General features: G+C 46.1%; 1 protein-coding gene across 6 annotated transcripts in view; it reads right to left on the bottom strand.

Moving 5' to 3' along the window:
• The window catches only part of Osbpl10 (oxysterol binding protein like 10), a 244449-nt gene that overhangs the window by 39327 nt on the left and 185124 nt on the right, over nt 1-19998 (bottom strand). For all 6 annotated transcript variants that reach the window (XM_021172670.2, XM_029482011.1, XM_029482014.1 and 3 more), the window contains one exon: nt 17464-17618. In XM_021172670.2, coding sequence (XP_021028329.1) covers nt 17464-17618 — 155 coding nt within the window. The remainder of the gene's footprint in view (nt 1-17463; nt 17619-19998) is intronic.

Here is a 19998-nt window from a genome sequence, read left to right as displayed (position 1 = left end):
CTCTCTCTCTCTCTCTCTCTCTCTCTCCCTCTCTCTCTCTCTCTCTCTCTCTCTCTCTCACACACACACACACAAAACTATTTTTTTTAACCTGACGAACTGGATAAAAACTAACAACATCAGACTCTGAATGAAACTGTAGGTCCAAATGGAACCTTGCAAATTTGCCTCAATAATCACTACCTGCTTCTGAGCAAGGCTTGGAGCCAATGAGAAGGGTGATGGGTAGAAAGCAAGGTTGTCTCAGGAGTGGACAGGGATATTCTGGTCAGAGGGTCCCAGGGGTGCAGCCCCAAGACTGCCATAACTCCACAAAGAACCGCCACCATGTCCACCTGCCCAGCCCGGCTCACTTTAGTTTCCTGCCCCTAGAGAGACACCAAAAACTCTGGGGCTTAACTTGAAGCTAAGTCAAGTTACACAAGGTTGTGAGGAGAGCTGGCTTTGAAAGCTACCCGTTCTTGGGACTGTCACACAAATCCCTTTCAGAGGTGACTTTGATCCTCGTGATCAGACCTTTATGAACAAGCAAACCCTAAATGCAGAGAACAGGCTGGTCTGCCTTACCACAAACTTCCAGCTTTAGCATATAAAAACATTATCAGGAGCAAGAAGATGCCAGCTACTAAAACACTTCACCATGCAAACCTGCCCAGCTAAGTTCAATTCCTGAAATCTACATGGTATAGAGAACAGACTCCCAAAAGTTGTGCTGTGACCTCCCCATGTGTGACACACACACACACACACACACAGAGAATATACAACACTTCCTTTGAAACTGGCAGTTAATTGATATTTTTGTTTTATTATCCACAACTCAATGCCTTTAAAAAAAAAAGTGTAACTTCTTTCATCAAGGGTCAGTTTTTAGAAATGACTGTTTTCCTAGGGACTGGAGAGCTAGCTCAGTGGTTAGAATGTTCACTCCACAGCCAGGAGGACCTGAGTTCAAACCCCTGAAACATAGAAAAAGCCAGATGTGACTTTTGTCACATACACTTGTAATACCAGAAAGGTTGCTGGGGCTCGATGGCCAGCCAGCCTATAGGTAAATTTCAGGCTGGTGGGAAACCCTGCCTCAAAAAACCTGAACAAAATCCCAAGGTACATAGAGGTAGATAAAGGAAGGATGCTCAAATCTGACCTCTCTTTCCTCTCTCTCTCTCTCTCTCTCTCTCTCTCCCTCTCTCTCTCTCTCTCTCTCTCTCTCTCTCACACACACACACACAAAACTATTTTTTTTAACCTGACGAACTGGATAAAAACTAACAACATCAGACTCTGAATGAAACTGTAGGTCCAAATGGAACCTTGCAAATTTGCCTCAATAATCACTACCTGCTTCTGAGCAAGGCTTGGAGCCAATGAGAAGGGTGATGGGTAGAAAGCAAGGTTGTCTCAGGAGTGGACAGGGATATTCTGGTCAGAGGGTCCCAGGGGTGCAGCCCCAAGACTGCCATAACTCCACAAAGAACCGCCACCATGTCCACCTGCCCAGCCCGGCTCACTTTAGTTTCCTGCCCCTAGAGAGACACCAAAAACTCTGGGGCTTAACTTGAAGCTAAGTCAAGTTACACAAGGTTGTGAGGAGAGCTGGCTTTGAAAGCTACCCGTTCTTGGGACTGTCACACAAATCCCTTTCAGAGGTGACTTTGATCCTCGTGATCAGACCTTTATGAACAAGCAAACCCTAAATGCAGAGAACAGGCTGGTCTGCCTTACCACAAACTTCCAGCTTTAGCATATAAAAACATTATCAGGAGCAAGAAGATGCCAGCTACTAAAACACTTCACCATGCAAACCTGCCCAGCTAAGTTCAATTCCTGAAATCTACATGGTATAGAGAACAGACTCCCAAAAGTTGTGCTGTGACCTCCCCATGTGTGACACACACACACACACACACACAGAGTAATAATAAATTACATTTTAAAACATTAAAAAAGTAAGAGAGGTCTGGAGAGATGGCTCAGTGGTTAAGAGCACTTGCAGCTCCTCCAGAGGTCCTGGGTTCAATTCCCAGCTCAACATGGCAGCTCAAAATGGTCTGTAACTCTGGTTCTAGGGCACCAGGCATACACACAGTACAAACATGTAAGCAAAACAAAAATACACATAATAAAATAAAATACTTTTTCAAACAATTAAAGGAATTCTTAGAAAACATCAACCAGAATGTAGCAGACAACCCAACAGGAAAGAATACAAAGGAGTCCAAAGACAAGGCCTGTGGCTGTAAGCTCCATGAGACTCAGGGTTCGAGCCCCAGTATTGCCGAATAAATAAGTAGATGTTAAAAAGCTAGAAAATGAACAAAGTCAAGTGGTTAATAAATATGTGAGAGTAGGCCTAAAACTTTATTCATAATTATAAAGATATAAAATAAAAATAAGATACTGTTTCTCCCCTAAAAAGACAGTTAATTCCTCTGCATTAGTTTTTGGAGAAGATTACACTCTTGTTAGCTGTTTGTCCAATGTTTTGTTCTGAATGAGGGTCCAGGCTGGTCTCAAACTCCCAGCCATCCTCCTGCCTAAGCCTCCCAGAGGCTTGAACCACCAGGTTCGGCTTTGATGTGTGTTCACTGCTGGCAAAGGGAGAGGGCTCCTCACCGTGCTGGAGAGCGTCCCTTTGAACTCAGCACAGTCTACTGGTTATCATACAGGCACGTGTGTTACTTAAGAGTTTCTCGAAGTTCAGTTGCTGGAACGTTCTTCTGTGGAAGAAAGGTTCGCATGACAATGACTTAGGGAAAGCAGGACAGCTCAGTTCTCCTCCCGGAGCCTGATTAAATCACGTAGGTTTAATAAAGTGGGAGCCATTTTCATAAATCGGGAAGCTATGGCCTGATAAAAAGCTGTGTAGCTGCATGGATGACCCACAGGTGTTGTGTGGACATGGGAAGAGAGCTGGCATACACTGTTAAAGGCCACGAAGGGTGAGAAAGTCAGGGATGGTGACACACGCCTTTAATCTTAGCACTTGGGAGGCACAGGCAGGAGGATCCCTGTGAGTTCTTCGGTTGGCCAGCCTTGTTGGTCTACATAGGGAGTTCCAGGCCAGCCAGGGTGGCATAGTAAGACCTTGTCAATTAAAAAAACAAAAACAACAACAACAGAAAAAACTAAGAAGCCATAGGACATTATGTACAGGGTGAAAAGGTTTTTCTTTTTTCTTTAAAGATTTATTTATTTATTTTATGTATATGAGTACACAGTAGATGTTTACAGACACACCAGAAGAGGGCATCAGATCCCATTGTAGATGGTTGTGAGCCACCATGTGGTTGCTGGAAATTGAACTCAGGACCTCTGGAAGAACAGTCAGTGTTCTTAACCACTGAACCATCTATCTCTCCAGCCCCTGTGAAAAGTTTTTTTTTTTAAAGGAAAAAATGTTAGTGAGTTGGGTTACCTGTTTAATCTCCCAGGAGAGTCACACCTGCTAGAGGTAAGGGTCAAAACTTTTCACCCCTCACTCCCTACAAGTTCCGTGCTAGAGCTGATCAATGTGGCTAATAGCCCAGGCTGGCCTCTACCTTATTATGTAGTTGTGGATGGCACTGAACTTCTGATCCTCCTGTCTCCACCTCTGTTGTGCTAGGATGTTAGGCATATGCCAGCATGCCCAGTGTAGACAGTGCTGGGACTCAATCCAGGGCTCCCTGGGTGCTAGGCAAGGCCTGGATTAGTTGAGCTCAAGGCCTTGCAAGAGTTTTAAAAACCTTCCCTTGCCCTGCCAACTGCAGGCAGTATGAACGGTTGAAGACAGTTATGGTTTTGTATCTAGGTTATCACTGAGGCTATCGGAAGGAGAGGCTGTTGATGGGAGTGACAAGCCATGGCAGACTGAGAAACAGTTTTAAAAAGAATGTCACTGTGTAAAAAGAAAAGTAATCAAAGCTAGGTTTTTCTTTCTTCTTCTTCTTCTTCTTCTTCTTCTTCTTCTTCTTCTTCTTCTTCTTCTTCTTCTTCTTCTTCTTCTTCTTCTTCTTCTTTTCTTTCTTCTAGTAACAAGTCCAGCTGAGCTGAGCTGACTGCTTTCCTCAAGGGGAGACATTTATTGACCGACTCCCTTCTGAGCCAGGGTCGATTCTGGCTTTATTAGCACAGTACATTAACACACTGGTGAACAGGAGCGACCTTGCACACTGTAAGAGGCTTTGGGTATCCATGACCATCACCCCCCAAGCCAGACTGTGTTTTGGGTTACAAGGCATTGGAGAATCAGAGTTGCAAATGAAAGAGGGAGAACTGTGGGTGTAGCATAGTGGTACAGTGTTAACCTAGCATGTAAGAAGCCCTTGGTTCTATCCCCAGCACTGAGCAAGCCAGAGGTGGTATTGTACAACTGTCAGGGAGATGAGAAATTCAAGGTCTACTTGGTCAGCACAGGCTATTGAGACTCAAATCAAAAGAGTAGGGAGGAAGGAGGTAGGCTTGCTGAAGCAAGAAAATCTAGCTCTCAAGACCCATGAAAGGGCCACAAGCCAAGGGCACAGGAAAGACTGGGAAAGCCAAGGCAACAGTGTTCACACAAGTCACAAGTTCATTTCTCTACGCTCTGGATTCTTCAACTGCACTCACCTAAGACAAGCTGTGAAGTCAGCGAGGGCTGCACACCTGAGTGTGCGTGAGGGGGGCAGGGCGGGTCTGCACTGCTCACTGGCCTGGCAGAGGGGGTTGGGTAGAAATCTTAGAAAAGCCACCAAGACAAGGAAAACCAAACGCTTTTTATGACAAAATGAAAGGGCTATGCAGAAGAAACCATGTTGGCCTACCTTAGTAAATAAAGCTGTGTCAGTGTTAACTGTCAATACACCCTAGGATCACCCGAGAGTCTCAGCTGAGTCAGCCTTTTGGTCAGTGTGCTTTATCAAAGCAACAGAATGAAGTTAGGACAGAAGCCCTTTGATGACACACACCCTATGAGACTGGTGGTAGTGTTTATGCCTGTCGGACTACTGAGCCTTGGGAACCCCAGAATATCCAACCCACGAACCCCAGAACATCCTACCCACTTAATATTCACAAACAGGGATAAGGCAGGGGGCCAAGCAGCCATTCTAATAAGGTTGGGTTCCTGCTGAGTGGAAATGTGGGACCTCGATGGAGAATTGGTGCTGCTACCTCTTATCAAGTGCGTGCTCACATTCCTTGGCAGGCACGAATGGATTGGGCCCCAAGGGCCCTGTCAATCTCCATACATGGGAGAGAAGAAAGACACCACCATGCCGATCCCTCACCTAGGAACAACTTAAAGAGACACTTCTATACCCAAATGCATGTCAGAAGAGAGAGGTAACAGATACTTCATTCCTGCATTTTCAAACATGCGGTTATTTTACTGACCACCCCATGTGTCCTCTAAAGATGGCAAGGGACTCTGTAACACCTCAAAGGGTCCAAATTATATCAAACAGGCTCTGTCCTTTCTAATGTTACCATGTAGCCTTAAACCTGATATGTACCCGAGGCTGGCCCCAAACTCCTGATCCTCCTGACTCTACCTCCCAAAGCCAGGGATTACAGTGATACACCACCACTCCGGGCTGTCACATGGTGTCTTATGCCCCATGGGTTGACTGCTTCTTTCAGGAACCGTGCTCTCAAAGATTATGAAACGAAGGGTGTTGTGAAGGCTGGTGTGGACTTGGGGTAGATAGCTCAGGGGCTAAAGGGCTTGCAACAAAAGAGTGAGGACTGGAGTTTGAATCCCCCGCACCCATGGAAATGTTGGGCAGCTACACTTCCACATGCAATTCCAGCCCTTGGGAGGTGGGAAGGGGGATCCCCTGAACAAGCCAGTTGACTAGACCCCAATCAGTGAGCTCTGGGTTCAACTGAGAGCCTGCCTCAATATATAAGGTAAAGTATGACCAAGGAAGACCCCTGATGCCAGTCGATGGCCCCGCATACACAGACGCCTGCACACACACATACATGCACCTACACACATGCAAACACATACCCAGCTGTTGTGAGGCAGGAACCTCAGTGTATATAACCTCTGCCATGCTTGCTCAGAGCCCTTGAGAGCGACTTCCCTTCCCTTCTGCAGGACACTAAGAGCTCCTACTCACTAACCTCACAGAGTGATGCCTGCAGTGGCCAAGCACATCCCCACAGTGATGGTTTCTGTAAGAGACACCACTCTGAGGGAAAGTTCAATGCTAAAAAAGGCATCTTCCTGGATGCAGGCAAACAGAATAGCTCCTTCTTACACACCATACGGGAAACTGACCAGCACGAGCAAGGTACGCAATGCATCCCCCAAAGGCCTCGTTCTCTCTGAATTACACAATGCATTTCCTCTAATGACAAGCTGGCCCTGCTTCCTGGGAGGCACCCCATTGGTAAGCAGATATCTGGAATCCAAAACAGCTTGTCCGAAAAGGAGGTCATTCCTGTGTTTATCTATTCCCAGGGTAAAAATATCTTTATAATAACGAGTTGATATTTCATACCTTCGATGGACGTGGGCTCTTTCCTTCCACCATGGGGGCTCCAGGGATCAAACTTGGGTTGTCAGGGTTAGTGGCAAGTGCTCTTACCTGCTGGGCAATCTTCCTAGTCCAATTTGATATTACCCCTACTCTCCCACCCTGTGTGTGTGTGTGTGTGTGTGTGTGTGAGAGAGAGAGAGAGAGAGAGAGAGAGAGAGAGAGAGAGAGAGAGAGAGAGAATGCATGCATGTGTACGCAGAGGCCTGTCTCAGCTGTTGTTCCTCAAGAGCCAAAGAGGCTGGGGTGACCTACTAGTAAGCCCCCAGGCATGCACTTGTCTCCCCCTCTCCAGCTCTGGGGTGACCCCCACACCTGTCTCTTTTATGTGGCTTCTTGGGGACAGAACCCAGATCTTCATGTCTGCATGACCAACAATTTGCTGTCTGAACTCTCCTCAGCTGAGATTTTATTCATTTTAAAACAACTACAGAGACCAAACATATGCCCCTTTCCCATTCTTTCAGGAGGGAAACCAGCTCTGCTGAGAAAATGCAGGAAGGGATTTGGGGCCAGATAATGAGGCCCTGCGTGGGCCTGGCTGACAGAGTTCCATTTCCACCCATATTTAGAAATTCCTTTTCCTTCGGGTAGCTGACTCCTGCATCTTATCCATACCAGTGAGGAGGCTTTTAGTTAGGACTGTGAGAGCCAATAAAGAGGAAGGAATGACGAAGTCGGGGCTGGGGAGAGATGGCTTAGTGGTAAAGTGTTAATTCTGCCACCTGAGGACTGAGTTCAAGCCCCAGTACCCAAGTCAAAAAAAAAAAAAAAAAAAAAAGTCAGTCATTGTGGTGTGGTCTTGTAATCCTAGACTGGGAAGGCAGAGATAGGTGGAGGTCTGGGGCTCCCTGGACAGCCAGCCTCGGCTACTAAGTGAGATCAAGGCTAATAAGAGATGCTGTCTCAAAAAGCAAGGTGAATAGCACCTGAAAAATGACTCCTAAGGCTGTCCTCTGACCTACACACACACAGATACACAAATACATATGTGCACCCATGTGCAGACACACAGAAAGGATGGTGTGCAAGGGCACAGAAGCTGTACATGGTGAGAAACTGAAGAAAGGACCCAGGGGTAAGGGGAGGGGGGCGAATGCACATTAGAGAAGGGAGGAGACGGTGACAGAGCATCCCACAAGCCCTGATGACTCTCTCCTCACAGACCCGACCCCCTCAACTCAGCTCTAGTTATGCCATCTGCAGAGCCAGATATGGTCCTGAAGAGGTGAGGAGAGGATTAGCAGTCGGGGGAGTGGGATGTGCAGATGCTAGAAAAGAGGCCATGCTGGGATGGGCAAGATGGCACAGCCGGAAAAAGCACTAACTGCCAAGCCTGACAACCTGAGTTCAAACCCCAGAGATCCACGTGGAGAGAGCTGAGTTCTGCACGCCATTCTGTGAGCTGCAGCACACACCACTGACGTGTGCTCACACAAAATAGTTAGATGGTAATAAAGGAAGCAGCTATTATTTCCACGTTACGAGCAACACCTGCTGGAACTCACAACAGCCCCCAGTTCTCACACACACACACACACACACACACACACACACACACACACACTCTCTCTCTCTCTCTCTCTCTCTGCTTCCTGCCTCGGTGCTCCAAGCTACCATCAGTGCTGCAAACCCCCAAATTTATAATTATGATTTAGCACCCGGAGAGGTCCTGCAATGCTACAGCACTCAATTCAAACTGCAAAAGGGAGATGCAGGCCTTCATTGATTGAATCGGGCAAAGCCTGCAGTTGAGACAGAAAAACACTTGGCTCCTTTCTCCCGTAACGTTCTTTCCCCTAGATCATAAATCGCTGAGCACTGACTTTCCATCTTTGAAAAGTGAATGTGACGAGAGCCAGCCTATAAGTCACTTCGGGAATACTTATTCATCATGGACAAATAAAAATGTGAGCTACTCAGTGGGTGGGAGGCTGTTCTCTGCTGCCACGACCCCGATAGGTCTAGGCCAGCAAGGGTAAGCGGACAGCGGTGAGGCTGGGGGTGTAGGGAGGGGTTACAGCAAGGACACTCAACAGTAGGAAATGTTGCCTACCACATCGCTACAATCTCTTCAGCGCTTCCCCTCTTGTTCACAGCTGTGTTCCAGGCCACAGGATTGAGGCAGAGGAAAAGGAGAAAGAGGAAAAAGAGGGGAGACACCGTATACAACAGTGGGCAACCAAAAAGCCCCTTTCATTCACCAGTGTCAGGGAGCTTACTCCTCTGGGGACTGCAGCAAGGTGGCAGAAATTATTGTTCTTGATGCCTGACTTTTCGTAAGGCCACAGCTCACAATGGACAAAAATCCAAGGTGACTGTGTTCCCAGCACTCTGATGGGTGCTTACATCACAAAGCCATACTGTCCCAAGGGGGTAGGGGGAACAGAGAGGTGACATGGTGAACACTCCCCAAAGATTCACTTGACCCAGCACCAAACTCGTTGAGATCCCCAGATGCAACACTATTGTTTCTCTTTATATTATTCATGGAGGATTTGAAAAAAAAAAATCTCATTTTTTTCAATTTTTGGGATTGAACCCAGGGCCTTATCCGCACTTAGCAAATGTCCCACCAGCAAGCTGCATACGACTTTTTGCTTTTTATTTGGCTCCCACGAAGTTCTTAGGCCATCCTTAAATTCATTCTGTAACCCAGACTGAGCCAGCGCTCCTGCCTCGGCTTCCCGAGTCGCTGGGATTATGGGCCTACAGACTGCATTTGAGGATATCTTCAAAGGTTGACTATATGGACTTTGAAGTGAAGCTCAGAGCCAGAGAATTTACCAGGTACATATGAGGCCCTGGACTCAATCCCCAGGACCACAAAGATAAAGTCTGCAAGCTGTTTTCTGGCTTACTGAGCTGAGCCCAGGCTGGGAGGGAGAGCCAGCTAGGGCAGGAGTGGGTGCCAGAGGGGTTAGGTGAAATCCTAAGGAGAGATGTGTACCCCTCTGTACTCAGAGTGCAGGGACTGTTGAGAAAGACCAGGGAGATTGAGGGCCAGTGGCCTTTCCTGCCTTCTCACAGGAAAGGACCAAATAAGCTGCCACACAGAAAAGTCTGCTGGCCTCTGGCTGACAGTGCCCCAGAAACGATCAGACTGGAAAGATGAACCAATGATGAAGCTTTGGCTGCTCTTCCAAAGGACTTGAGTTCAGCTCCCATGGTGGTCAGAAGAATCTTTGAAGCTGGAGTTACAAGTGGTTGAGAATCACCACATGGGTGCCGAGGCTTGAACCTGGGTCCTCTGTAGGAGCAGCCAGTGCTCTTAACCCCTGAGTCATCTCTCTCGGCCCAGCTGCTCTCTGCTTTATTGTGGCAGGGTCTCTCTCTGAACCCACAGCTGCCTGATTCCAGCTAGTCTACCCACACTGTGGGATTAAGGTTACAGGATTAATGTTCCCAGGGAGTCTATCTTCCTGCATTTCAATTTGAGTATATTTTTGGAGTCATCTCTGCTGTAATCTGCATAAGCATGGAACGTGCTGAGTTCGTGAGGCCCCCAGGGAGAATGCTGCCTCGTGCCTTCACATTTAAGTGCCTTCATGTTTAAGACATGTATAGCTCTTCTTGCATGTTATTTTGCATGTTAGTCTGTTTCTGACTCTATTACATACAGAGATTTTTTGTTGTTGTTGTTTAAGATAAGGTTGCATTCCAGAGCCCAGGCTGGTCTTAAACTTAAGATGATCCCCCTTCCTCTGTCTCAGCTTAACATTGCAATTATTAGCATATCTATTGAAGCATTTTTTTGTGTGTATGTCTGCCCATGTAAGCTTATAAACAATTTTAAACTTTAGTCCTCTTTCTCCTCACACCATCTCCTAGAGAAATGGCTTACGGTCCTTACCTTACCCAAGCCTAAATGCAATGCAGGGATTAAAAGGATGGCTAACTGATCCTTAGATGCCGCTGACTTAGTCAGGGCTTCTATTCCTGCACAAACATCATGCCCAAGAAGCAAGTAGGGGAGGAAAGGGTTTGTTCAGCTTACACTTCCATACTGTTGTTCATCACCAAACAAGGTCAGGACTGGAACTCAAGCAGGTCAGGAAGCAGGAGCTGATGCAGAGGCCATGGAGGGATGTTCTTTACTGGCTTGTTTCCCTGGCTTGCTCAGCTTGTTTTCTTATAGAACCCAGGACTACCAGCCCAGGGATAGCACCACCCACAATGGCCACCCCTGCCTTACACCCTTGATCACTAATTGAGAAAATGCTTTATAGCTGGATCTTGTGGAAGCATTTCCTCAGGGGAGGCTACTTTCTCTAGGAAAGGAGCTTGTGTCAAGTTGACACACAAAATCAGCCAGCACACCACTTAAGTGTTCTATAAATTTTAATTAAGAACACTTAAAAGATTAAAACAGGGTTTTACTGGCTGGTCCAGAAATCACTATGTAGGCCGGGTTATCCTCAAACCCACAGAGATCCACCTGCCTCTGCCTCCCGAGTGCTGGGATTAAAAGCGTGCACCATCACACCTAGCCCAAATTTTATGTATTTATCTTGTGTGTATCCAGGCATGCAGTGTTGCCATTCAGAGGTCAGAGGACAACTTTTTGGAAGGCCTGGGCTTGAACTCAGGTCCTCGGGCTTGACAGCAAGCACCTTTACCGGCTGAGCCATTTCTCCAGCCCCAGGTAGGCCAGTTTAAAACCCAGGGACAGCATTTACAACAAAGCTGAAACATGGAGGAGCTTAGCTTTTCTTTGTCATAGAGATAATTTGGGCTTATCCTTTCCTAGATGTGATAGAGCTATGCTTTCTTGCCATATAAACTTCCGTACGCTTAAACTTCCTAAAATCTATTAAAATGAAATATTGAGCACATTGAATGTGCTTCACAGAACATTAAAGTGTTCTGCGCACACCATTAAGGGATATCTGATCTTCTCAAGGAAGTCCTCTAGAGGGACAATAAACATCGAAACTAAAGACTTCAAAGTACACCCAGTGTTTACGTAAAGCAGTATTCATTAAGGCATGCGATAAAAGTTGGTTAAGTAACAAAAATTTTTATTTGCTACATAAATTTCGGTAAGGATTTTCTTCTAAAAGAGTTTCTAAAAAGAAATTAAATTTTACATTTTCCCTTAGTATTCAAGGGCAATAGAAAACAAGACATAAAAAAATGTTTTATGCTAATCAAGATGTATGATTTTAAGTACATTTGGAAAAGTAATACAAAGAATCTTTTTATAATTGCTTTGTAACATTTTTCTTGATATATGAAGGTTGACAAGAATAAGTTTTCTGAGAGACAAGTAACTCAATATATAATTATAGACATAAAGTCAAAATACCTGAAAATGGTATTCATTAAAAATCTTTATGATCCAGATGTGGTGAAACACCCCTTTAATCCCAACACTTAGGAGGCAGAAGCAGGTGGATCTCTGAGAGTTTGATGTCAGCCTGGTCTATACAATAAGTTCAAAGATAGCCAGGGCTACAATGACAGATCTTGTCTTTAGTCAGAGCAACATAAACTTTTGTGAGCATGTGTGGTAGCATGTGTCTTTCATCCCAGCACTTAGGAGACAGAGACAGGAAAGCCTTTGTGAGTTTGATGCCAAGCAGCCTGGTCTACCTAGTGCTACACCACCCAGGTTTACCCAGTGAGACCTTATTCTTCTAAAAACTCATTTTATTAAATTATTGCTTTTCCAAGAATACTTTTATACTTCTGATTATAAACATTTAGAGCTATATTTAATTCCTGTGTGTGTGTGTGTGTGTGTGTGTGTGTGTGTGTGCATCTGTGTGTGGCTATGTGCATTTGAGAGCGTGTGCCTTCGGAGGCCAGAAAGGGCATCAGCACTCCTGGAGCTAGAGTTGCAGGCGGTTGTGAGCTGCCTGGTGTGAGCGCTGGAGATGGATCCCAGGTTCTCTGCAAGATCAGATACTCCTAGCCACCGAGCTTTTTCCGGTCACAACATAAGATTTTATCATTAAAGCTACGATACACATCAAATCATGAGTAGATATGTTTGTCAAAGATCTTTACATTCATGTGATATTTCCTCTTTGCAGTGGGTGCTAACCCTGACCAGCAGCATGAAGAAGCAGGGTCAGCTTTGGTATGACTCCATGTGCAAAGGAAGGGTCATCGAAGCTACCAAGAAAAGAGAGCGCCAACTCTCTGCAGTGAAGGGCAATTAAATCTTTAAAAAATTATTTGCATCAAATTCTCAGAGAAACTTCTACAGTGCTTTTTATTTGGAAAACTTAAAATGTATATTCAAAAGGTTAAAACTTAAAAGCTTGGCCCAGTATGCAGAGGCAGTTTTGTGTGGTTTCTGACCTTTGCTCCATAAGAAATACACTAATATTCTATCAGTGTTGAGATGGCCTGCTTCTGCTGTTGGATGGTGAAGTTGTTAATCAACATTATATTGTTATTATTATTATTATAAAATGTCATATCTTAATATTTAATATATGTGGTGTATGGGCCCAAGTGTAGTGTGTGATATGTAGTATGTTGGTGTGTGGTTCTGTGTGTGGTGTGTGGGACTGTGTGTGTTGTATGGTATATGCTGTGTGATCCCATATGTGGTCTGTGGGCCTGTGTGTGGTGTGTGGTCCTAGGTGTGTTATGTGTTACGTGGGTCTGTGTATGGTGTGTGGTGTGCGGGCCTGTGTGTAGAAGTCGTCAGGTGTCCCTGTCACTCTCTGCCTTGTTCCCTTGAGGCAGGGTCTCTCTCTGAAACTACAGCTTGTGGTGTTTCTCAGCTGGGCTGGCAGCCAACAGGCTCCGGATCCTCTCTGTTCTCCCCTCACCCCAGTACTGGGCCAAAGGTGTGCCTTGTTCTGAGGGTGCTGGAATTCAAACTCCGGTCCTCCATGGTTTTGTAGCCAGGGCTCTTAACCGGTTGCTAAGCTATGTCTCCAGACCCAGACTCACATTTTCAATGATTTACGATTATTTTGTGCGTGTGTTGGTGCGGGCGCGCATGCTGGGGTCAGAGAGAAACTCCTGTTGCCTTTTCCCTTCCGCCATCAGAGTCACACTCGGGCCACAGGCTTTGGCAGTGGGTGCTTTTCTCTGCTGAGCTACCCCACCAGCCATGAGCTCAATTCTTAAAGTTGCTAATATGTAGGGTAAAAAATATTCTTATGATATACATAGTAGCACCTGCCCACGTGTCATGGATATACTATAACTGCTATATGAGTCCCAGACAAGCAACAGCATGGAAGTGACATTGAGAAATTGGTTCTTCCCTCCCCCCCAGATCTGTTAACAAACCAGATAATTCTGTGCGTCACAACAGTCTTCGTGCTCCCAAATGGACCGAGATAAAAAGATACGGACACAAAAGCTCAGATCCTGTGCTTGTCACTGATGCTAAATGCTTATGACGGTAACAGAGAGCCTGCAGCGGAGATGTGGATTTATAGAAACCAGAGCCGCTCAGTTGGCAGAAGGCTATGAGGAAATGCATTGCTTACACATGAAGTAAGAGCTTAATAATTGTTATTTAAAACAATTGTCATTTAGAATATTTAAACCCTAAAGGCTTGATTTACCTTTCTGTTCCTTATCCAAAACCTAAATTTTAAAAACTAAAAAAACCAGATGATTTAAACCACTGCACTTGCTGGGGAGATCGCTCTAAAGAGACAGGTGCCCTGCCTTCCCTGCGGAACTGGAATGTCACCTAATGGTCTGTGGGAAGGGAGAGGCTGAAGTCTGGTGGCAGCCAGGAGTACCTTGTCACGCATAGGAAATTTCACACAGTTCTAGGAACACACAGTAGGACCACCTTGCAGAACCAACTAGAGCTGAGACAATGAAGGGGCCCTTCAGGCGTTCCTCTGTACGTAACTCCAGTAAAATCTGGTTCACTAAGTCACCCACCCAGATGGAATCGCTTCCTCCATCTGTGTCCTGTCTGGGCGCACAGCTGTCCCGTTACATCCACCCAGGGAAAACTAAGCAACAGACAGACAGGGCAAAGGCAAAGAGCCTCGGTGTCGCCCGCCTGTCTAAGACACAGTGTTTCCAGATAAAGGAGGCAGAATAAAACCTTCTACAAACTAAATGTGAATTTCAAATAGTGTTACGGAACCCTGAATTTGTTCAACTAATAAATAAAACCGGACCCCTAACTCATTTCACGATGGAAGCCCACTTCATTCCTAGCATTTAATTGGTTCTTGCCCCAGCAGATCACAGGATTCCACGTCAGGGCACCACAGACCCTTCGAGTGCGTGGATTCAACACACGTCGTTCTTGGCTTTGGTTCTGCTGGGAATTAAGCAAACTAAATTTGGAGATGCACATGTGGGCCAGCACAATGGCTCAGAGGGTGATAAGGGTGCTTGTCACAAAGCCTAATGCCCTGAATTCAAATCCCTGGGCCCAGGCAGTAGGAGAGACCTGAATACCACAAATTGTCCTCTTACCTGAACACACAGCGCAGCATGTGACCCCATCCCCCAACACACACGAAATAAATGTAAAAAAGAAAATGCATGCGTTTTCTCCATATGTAAGTTGTTTTATGGTGAGCCAGAAACCAGTGAAGGAGACGGGCATATGTCTGCACCCTAATTATGACTCTAAAAGGCAGAGTGGATGACCAAAGCTATCATCAAGAAGAACATGCTTTCCTTAAGCCAACGCACAATAGCTACAATCCTTAAACAGAGCTCTGGAGCATGGGAGTGTGTTCCTGTGTGTGTGTGTGCACGCACACACACACAGACACACACACACACACACACACACACATCCTTTATTTCATCTTTAAGAAGTGCTGTTTGTCCCATGTGGAGGTCGGAGGACAACCTGGAAGAGATGGTTGTCTCCGTTCATCTTGTGGGTCCTGGGATGAACTCTGGCTTGGTGGCGGACATCTCACCAGCCTCAGGAGCAGGGACAACAGAGATGATCTTCTGCCAGTGCTACTGATGGGTGGCATAAAGCAGCTTACAATCTTAAATAAAAGCAACAAGCCGGCCTCTACCTTTAGGGGACAGGGGACACAGCTACCTGGGAAAGGAAGAAGAAACATACAGGGACCCATACAACAAGAAAAAATGGGTACCCCAGAGCTTCTAGCATGTGAACTAGGCTCTAGTCTCTGAGACCCTGTACCTGGGAATAAGGCTGGGAATGAGGATATAAAAACAAAGGATCATGGGAACTAAAGGACGACTTGGTCCAACTGACAACTCAAGGTAAATCCCTGAGACCCATATGGTAGAAGGAAGGAAATAACTCCCTCTGACCTCCACACATGCACTGTAGCATTTGTACACTCGTGTGCTCACACTCACGACCTCTCTCTCACACACTATGAGTGAATGTAAACTTAAAAAAAAAAGTCAATTTTAAAGTGGTCACAATGGACGAAGAGTTCTACTCTTCCAATTTCCCTTCGGAGTAAAGCTTTGTGCACTCTATGGTATGCACAGCTCCAAGCACAACACTTCTTCTTTGGGTGAATGGAGGGTGCCGGATGTATGAACGGATGTATTTTTTAATGCATTGTTTTGTGTAACACGGTGAACATGTGAAGGTCAGAGGACATTTCTGTGGGGACATTTCTCTCCTTACACCTTTTAGTTACATGGTTCAGGATTGGGCTGGAGTTGTCAGTCTGGCATGGAAGGTAATTTTATCCACTGAGCCATCTTCATAGCTCTGTAATTTTTCTTAGCTAATTAACAGACTCTCATGTAGCCCAGGCTAGTCCAGAACTTGCTATGTAGCCAAGGTTGACTTTGAGCCTTTGCTCCTTCCGCCTCCGCCTCCTAAGTATTGGGACTATAGGTGTGCGACATCATGGCCAGTCCGTTGTGTTTTTACAAAATGCTTTTGTCATTACTCACCCTCAAACACCAACCAACCCGGTCTCCTGAAGAATACAGGGTTCCCAATCCAGTCACCAACACTGGCTGTAGCTCCCACATCAGCTGCATGTCACAGGCCAAAGTTCACAACCCTTCTCACTCCAAACCCTGCTCAGGCCCCTTGAAGAAGTGGCTGAGATTTTCGTTAGCAGATGGCTCCTGCCTTTGTGAAATCTATGCCACCGAGTCACTGCCAAAGGGTATCTATCAGACGGTGACGCTCAGAGAGGAACAACTGTTCACCACAGCTATCTTGTGGCAAAAGCTGACCCAGGACTTTTGCCCTTTCCAAAGGAATATTTCCCACAGCTTTCAGGCTAAAATGATTTTGATGGAGATTAGGAACTATCCCTAACAAATGATTCAAACCGGCCTTAGCCTGACTCAAGATATCATCTCAAGAGAATACACATATCAAACTATACTATATACATACATATGCATCGTTCTTGACACAAAATAAATTTGGCAAGAGGAAGACAGCTCCTTCCAGTGTCCACTTAGAGGCAGAATTAGGGACCAGAACTGTGGCAGGCAGGTAGATGGTAGAGTCCTTGCACCCTGCTGGGATCTGCCAGGTGGTCAATATCTGTGGGGGGTGGTTGTTCTGAGATAGAGCAGGGCAATCCCTGTGCAGCCTGAGACTGCTGCATATAATGCAGATGAGGACATCTCACCCCTGGCCTCCTGGAGGCATGCAGGAGCGTGGACAGCATGAACCATATGGAGAAGCCATAGCTCAGGGGAGCGGCATGGGGTCATACAACTGCTCCCATTATACCAATAGGCATGTTTGACACTTTTAGTGTCTGTTAGAATTTCTCCCACTTCAAGTTAAAATGAGGTTCATTTCAATCAAAATCGGAGGCTCCTCATTGGTAGAATGGCAACTGGCTCCGGACAGCTGCCAGACAGAAGGACAGGGGTGAGTTCCAGGCAGGCGGGGAGCTGATTGCTCTCCAAGGGATTCTTGCTTTTGATAACATGCCTCCTCTTAAAGCACTTAGCAGGCTATGAATGTACTCACTCGCTCTCTGGACAGGTGCTCACACAAGCAACGGGCGTGCTGGGAAAGGCCTCCGCTTACCTCTGGCTCCGGCTGTGAGCTGTGTTCCTCTTCTGCAGAGTTCGGTAGAATCGCCCATGTTATGTTGGCACTGGCGGAGGGTAGAGAGCCAAGGGTCCCATTTTTCAGTTGGTCTGTGGAATGTGACGTGGGCCCATGCCATCCCAGGATGGTCTCTGAAATAAAGAGCTAAAGTGACGCCAGATAGTCTCCAAAGCAAACACTTAGAGCTTGCAAAATATCCAACCTAGTCATGTGAGGGGACCCTTGTGACATGGGCCCCGGGGCACACATGACGTGGTCTGTTTTGAAGGAGGTACCTGACTCTGCATATAAGAGGCAGCATCAGGACCAGGGTCATCACAGACTGGGAAGACACAATTGTCAAGCGTCTTTCTCACTTTGACTTTCTCTTCTTCATGGCCTGGAGCTTCATCGAGGCTAGCTGAAAGAGCTCCAGGAATCCACCCGTCTCCGTCTCCTCAGAGCGGCAATACAGATACACACTGCTGCACTCACATAGCTCTTTATGTGGGTGTCTAGCTCACACCCGAGTCCTCACCCTAGTGTGGCCAGAATCACCTCCAAACAACGCGTTTTACCAACTCAAAAAAATAATTTATACTATTTTACATTAAAGACATTATTATTCACAGTTCAGGAAAGATGTTCATAGTGTGGGCACAAACAGCTGCTCCTGTTGCCAGATGTGGCTAGCTGCGGTGGATATTAAGAAGGTCAATCCTGATGGGCCAAAATACCTGGTTCATTCTAGCAAGAAACAATTCTCCCCCCACCCCACCCCCCACATCAGCCCCACTTGCTCCAGCCTTATTCATTTTATGTATGTGAGTACACTGTCACTGTCTCCAGACACCAGAAGAGGGCATCCCATTACAGATGGTTGTAAGTCACCATGTGGTTGCTGGGATTTGAACTCAGGACCTCTGGAAGAGCAGTCGGTGCTCTTAACCGCTGTGCCATCTCTCCAGCCCGCAAGAAATAATTCTGACAAGTAGCAGCCTGCTAAGACAAAAGAATTTTCCTGATCTTCCTTTGATCAGGTAATTCAGCTTTCCTCCAGCCTGGAGATTCAGCTCCCCACCTATGAGCAGAGATAAATGGTGAGAGGAAAGATAGGTTGGGGGAGGGGCTCACTTATCCTTCAGGTCTCAGGTGTTCCATCCTCAAAGCAATCTTGTCCATCAGCATCCTTCCTGAACTTGCTCAGAGAAAAGTCTAGAAGTGGACTAAATCTTTAGCACCCGAGAGAATCTGACTGGTGGACATAAAATAAGATAGCAGCCAAAATGGGTCTGTGTGTGTGTGTGTGTGTGTGTGTGGAGAGAGAGAGAGAGAGAGAGAGGTAGAGAGAGGGGGAGAGAAAGAAGGAGGAGAGAGAGGGAGAAGAGAGGAAAAGGGAGAGAGGGGAGAGGGAGAGGAGAGAGATAACATATATGTGGGTGTGCATATGTGTATGTGTGTGAGTATATGTGTGTGTATATGAGTGTATGTATGTGTTTATGTTATGTGTGAATGTATGTGTGTATGAGTGTGTATATGTGTATTGTGTGTGTGTATGTATGTATATATGTATATTGTGTGAGTTATGTATGTGTGTATGTGCATGAGTGTATATGTGTATGTACATATGTGTGTGTATGTGTGTGAGTATATGTGTGTGTATATGAGTGTATGTATGTGTTTATGTTATGTGTGAATGTATGTGTGTATGAGTGTGTATATGTGTATTGTGTGTGTGTATGTATGTATATATGTATATTGTGTGAGTTATGTATGTGTGTATGTGCATGAGTGTATATGTGTATGTACATATGTGTGTATATGTGTGTGTGAATTGCTGAGTGTGGTGTTATCTAACCAAGTGCACTTGTATGCCAAAAGTTCTCTTCTTAGTGCCATGCTCAATACTTCTCTATATATACACATAGGAGACAACATACTTCTCCATACATACATATATATGTAGACTACATATATACACATGTAGGAGACTATATAACTCTGCTGTTTAAACTGAAACTGAAGTAAAATGTAAACCTAGAGGCCTTCTCAGCCCGAGAGCTGGCAGGTTCCCCCCTCCCGTCCCCGTACATTCCAGCCTGGCTAACATCGAGCCATGTTCATTACCACCTTGGGCCTTTGCACATACCATACCTTCTTCCCAGAAGCCGCTCCTCCAGACCCCCTCTGGGGAGGTGGGGGAAGTTAGCTAAGCATCACTTGCTCAGAGGCCTCTTGTGAAGTCCCTAGTGTGAGGGACATCCCAAAGCCATCGGGAGCCACACTGCAGGTTACTGTACCACTATACCACTGCAGTTTGGGCTCAGCCAGGACATGCACAGGACCCACTGCTGTCTGGGCTCTCCCAGGGCATGCACAGGACCCACTGCTGTCTGGGCTCAGCTAGGACACACAGAGGGCCCACTGCTGTCTGGGTTCAGCTAGGACACACAGAGGGCCTACTGCTGTCTGGGCTCAGCTAGGACACACAGAGGGCCTACTGCTGTCTGGGCTCAGCTAGGACACACAGAG

The sequence above is a fragment of the Mus caroli genome, chromosome 9, assembly GCF_900094665.2.
Source record: "Mus caroli chromosome 9, CAROLI_EIJ_v1.1, whole genome shotgun sequence".
NCBI classification, from domain to species: Eukaryota; Metazoa; Chordata; class Mammalia; order Rodentia; family Muridae; genus Mus; species Mus caroli.
This window is presented reverse-complemented; position numbering and strand designations above follow the sequence as displayed.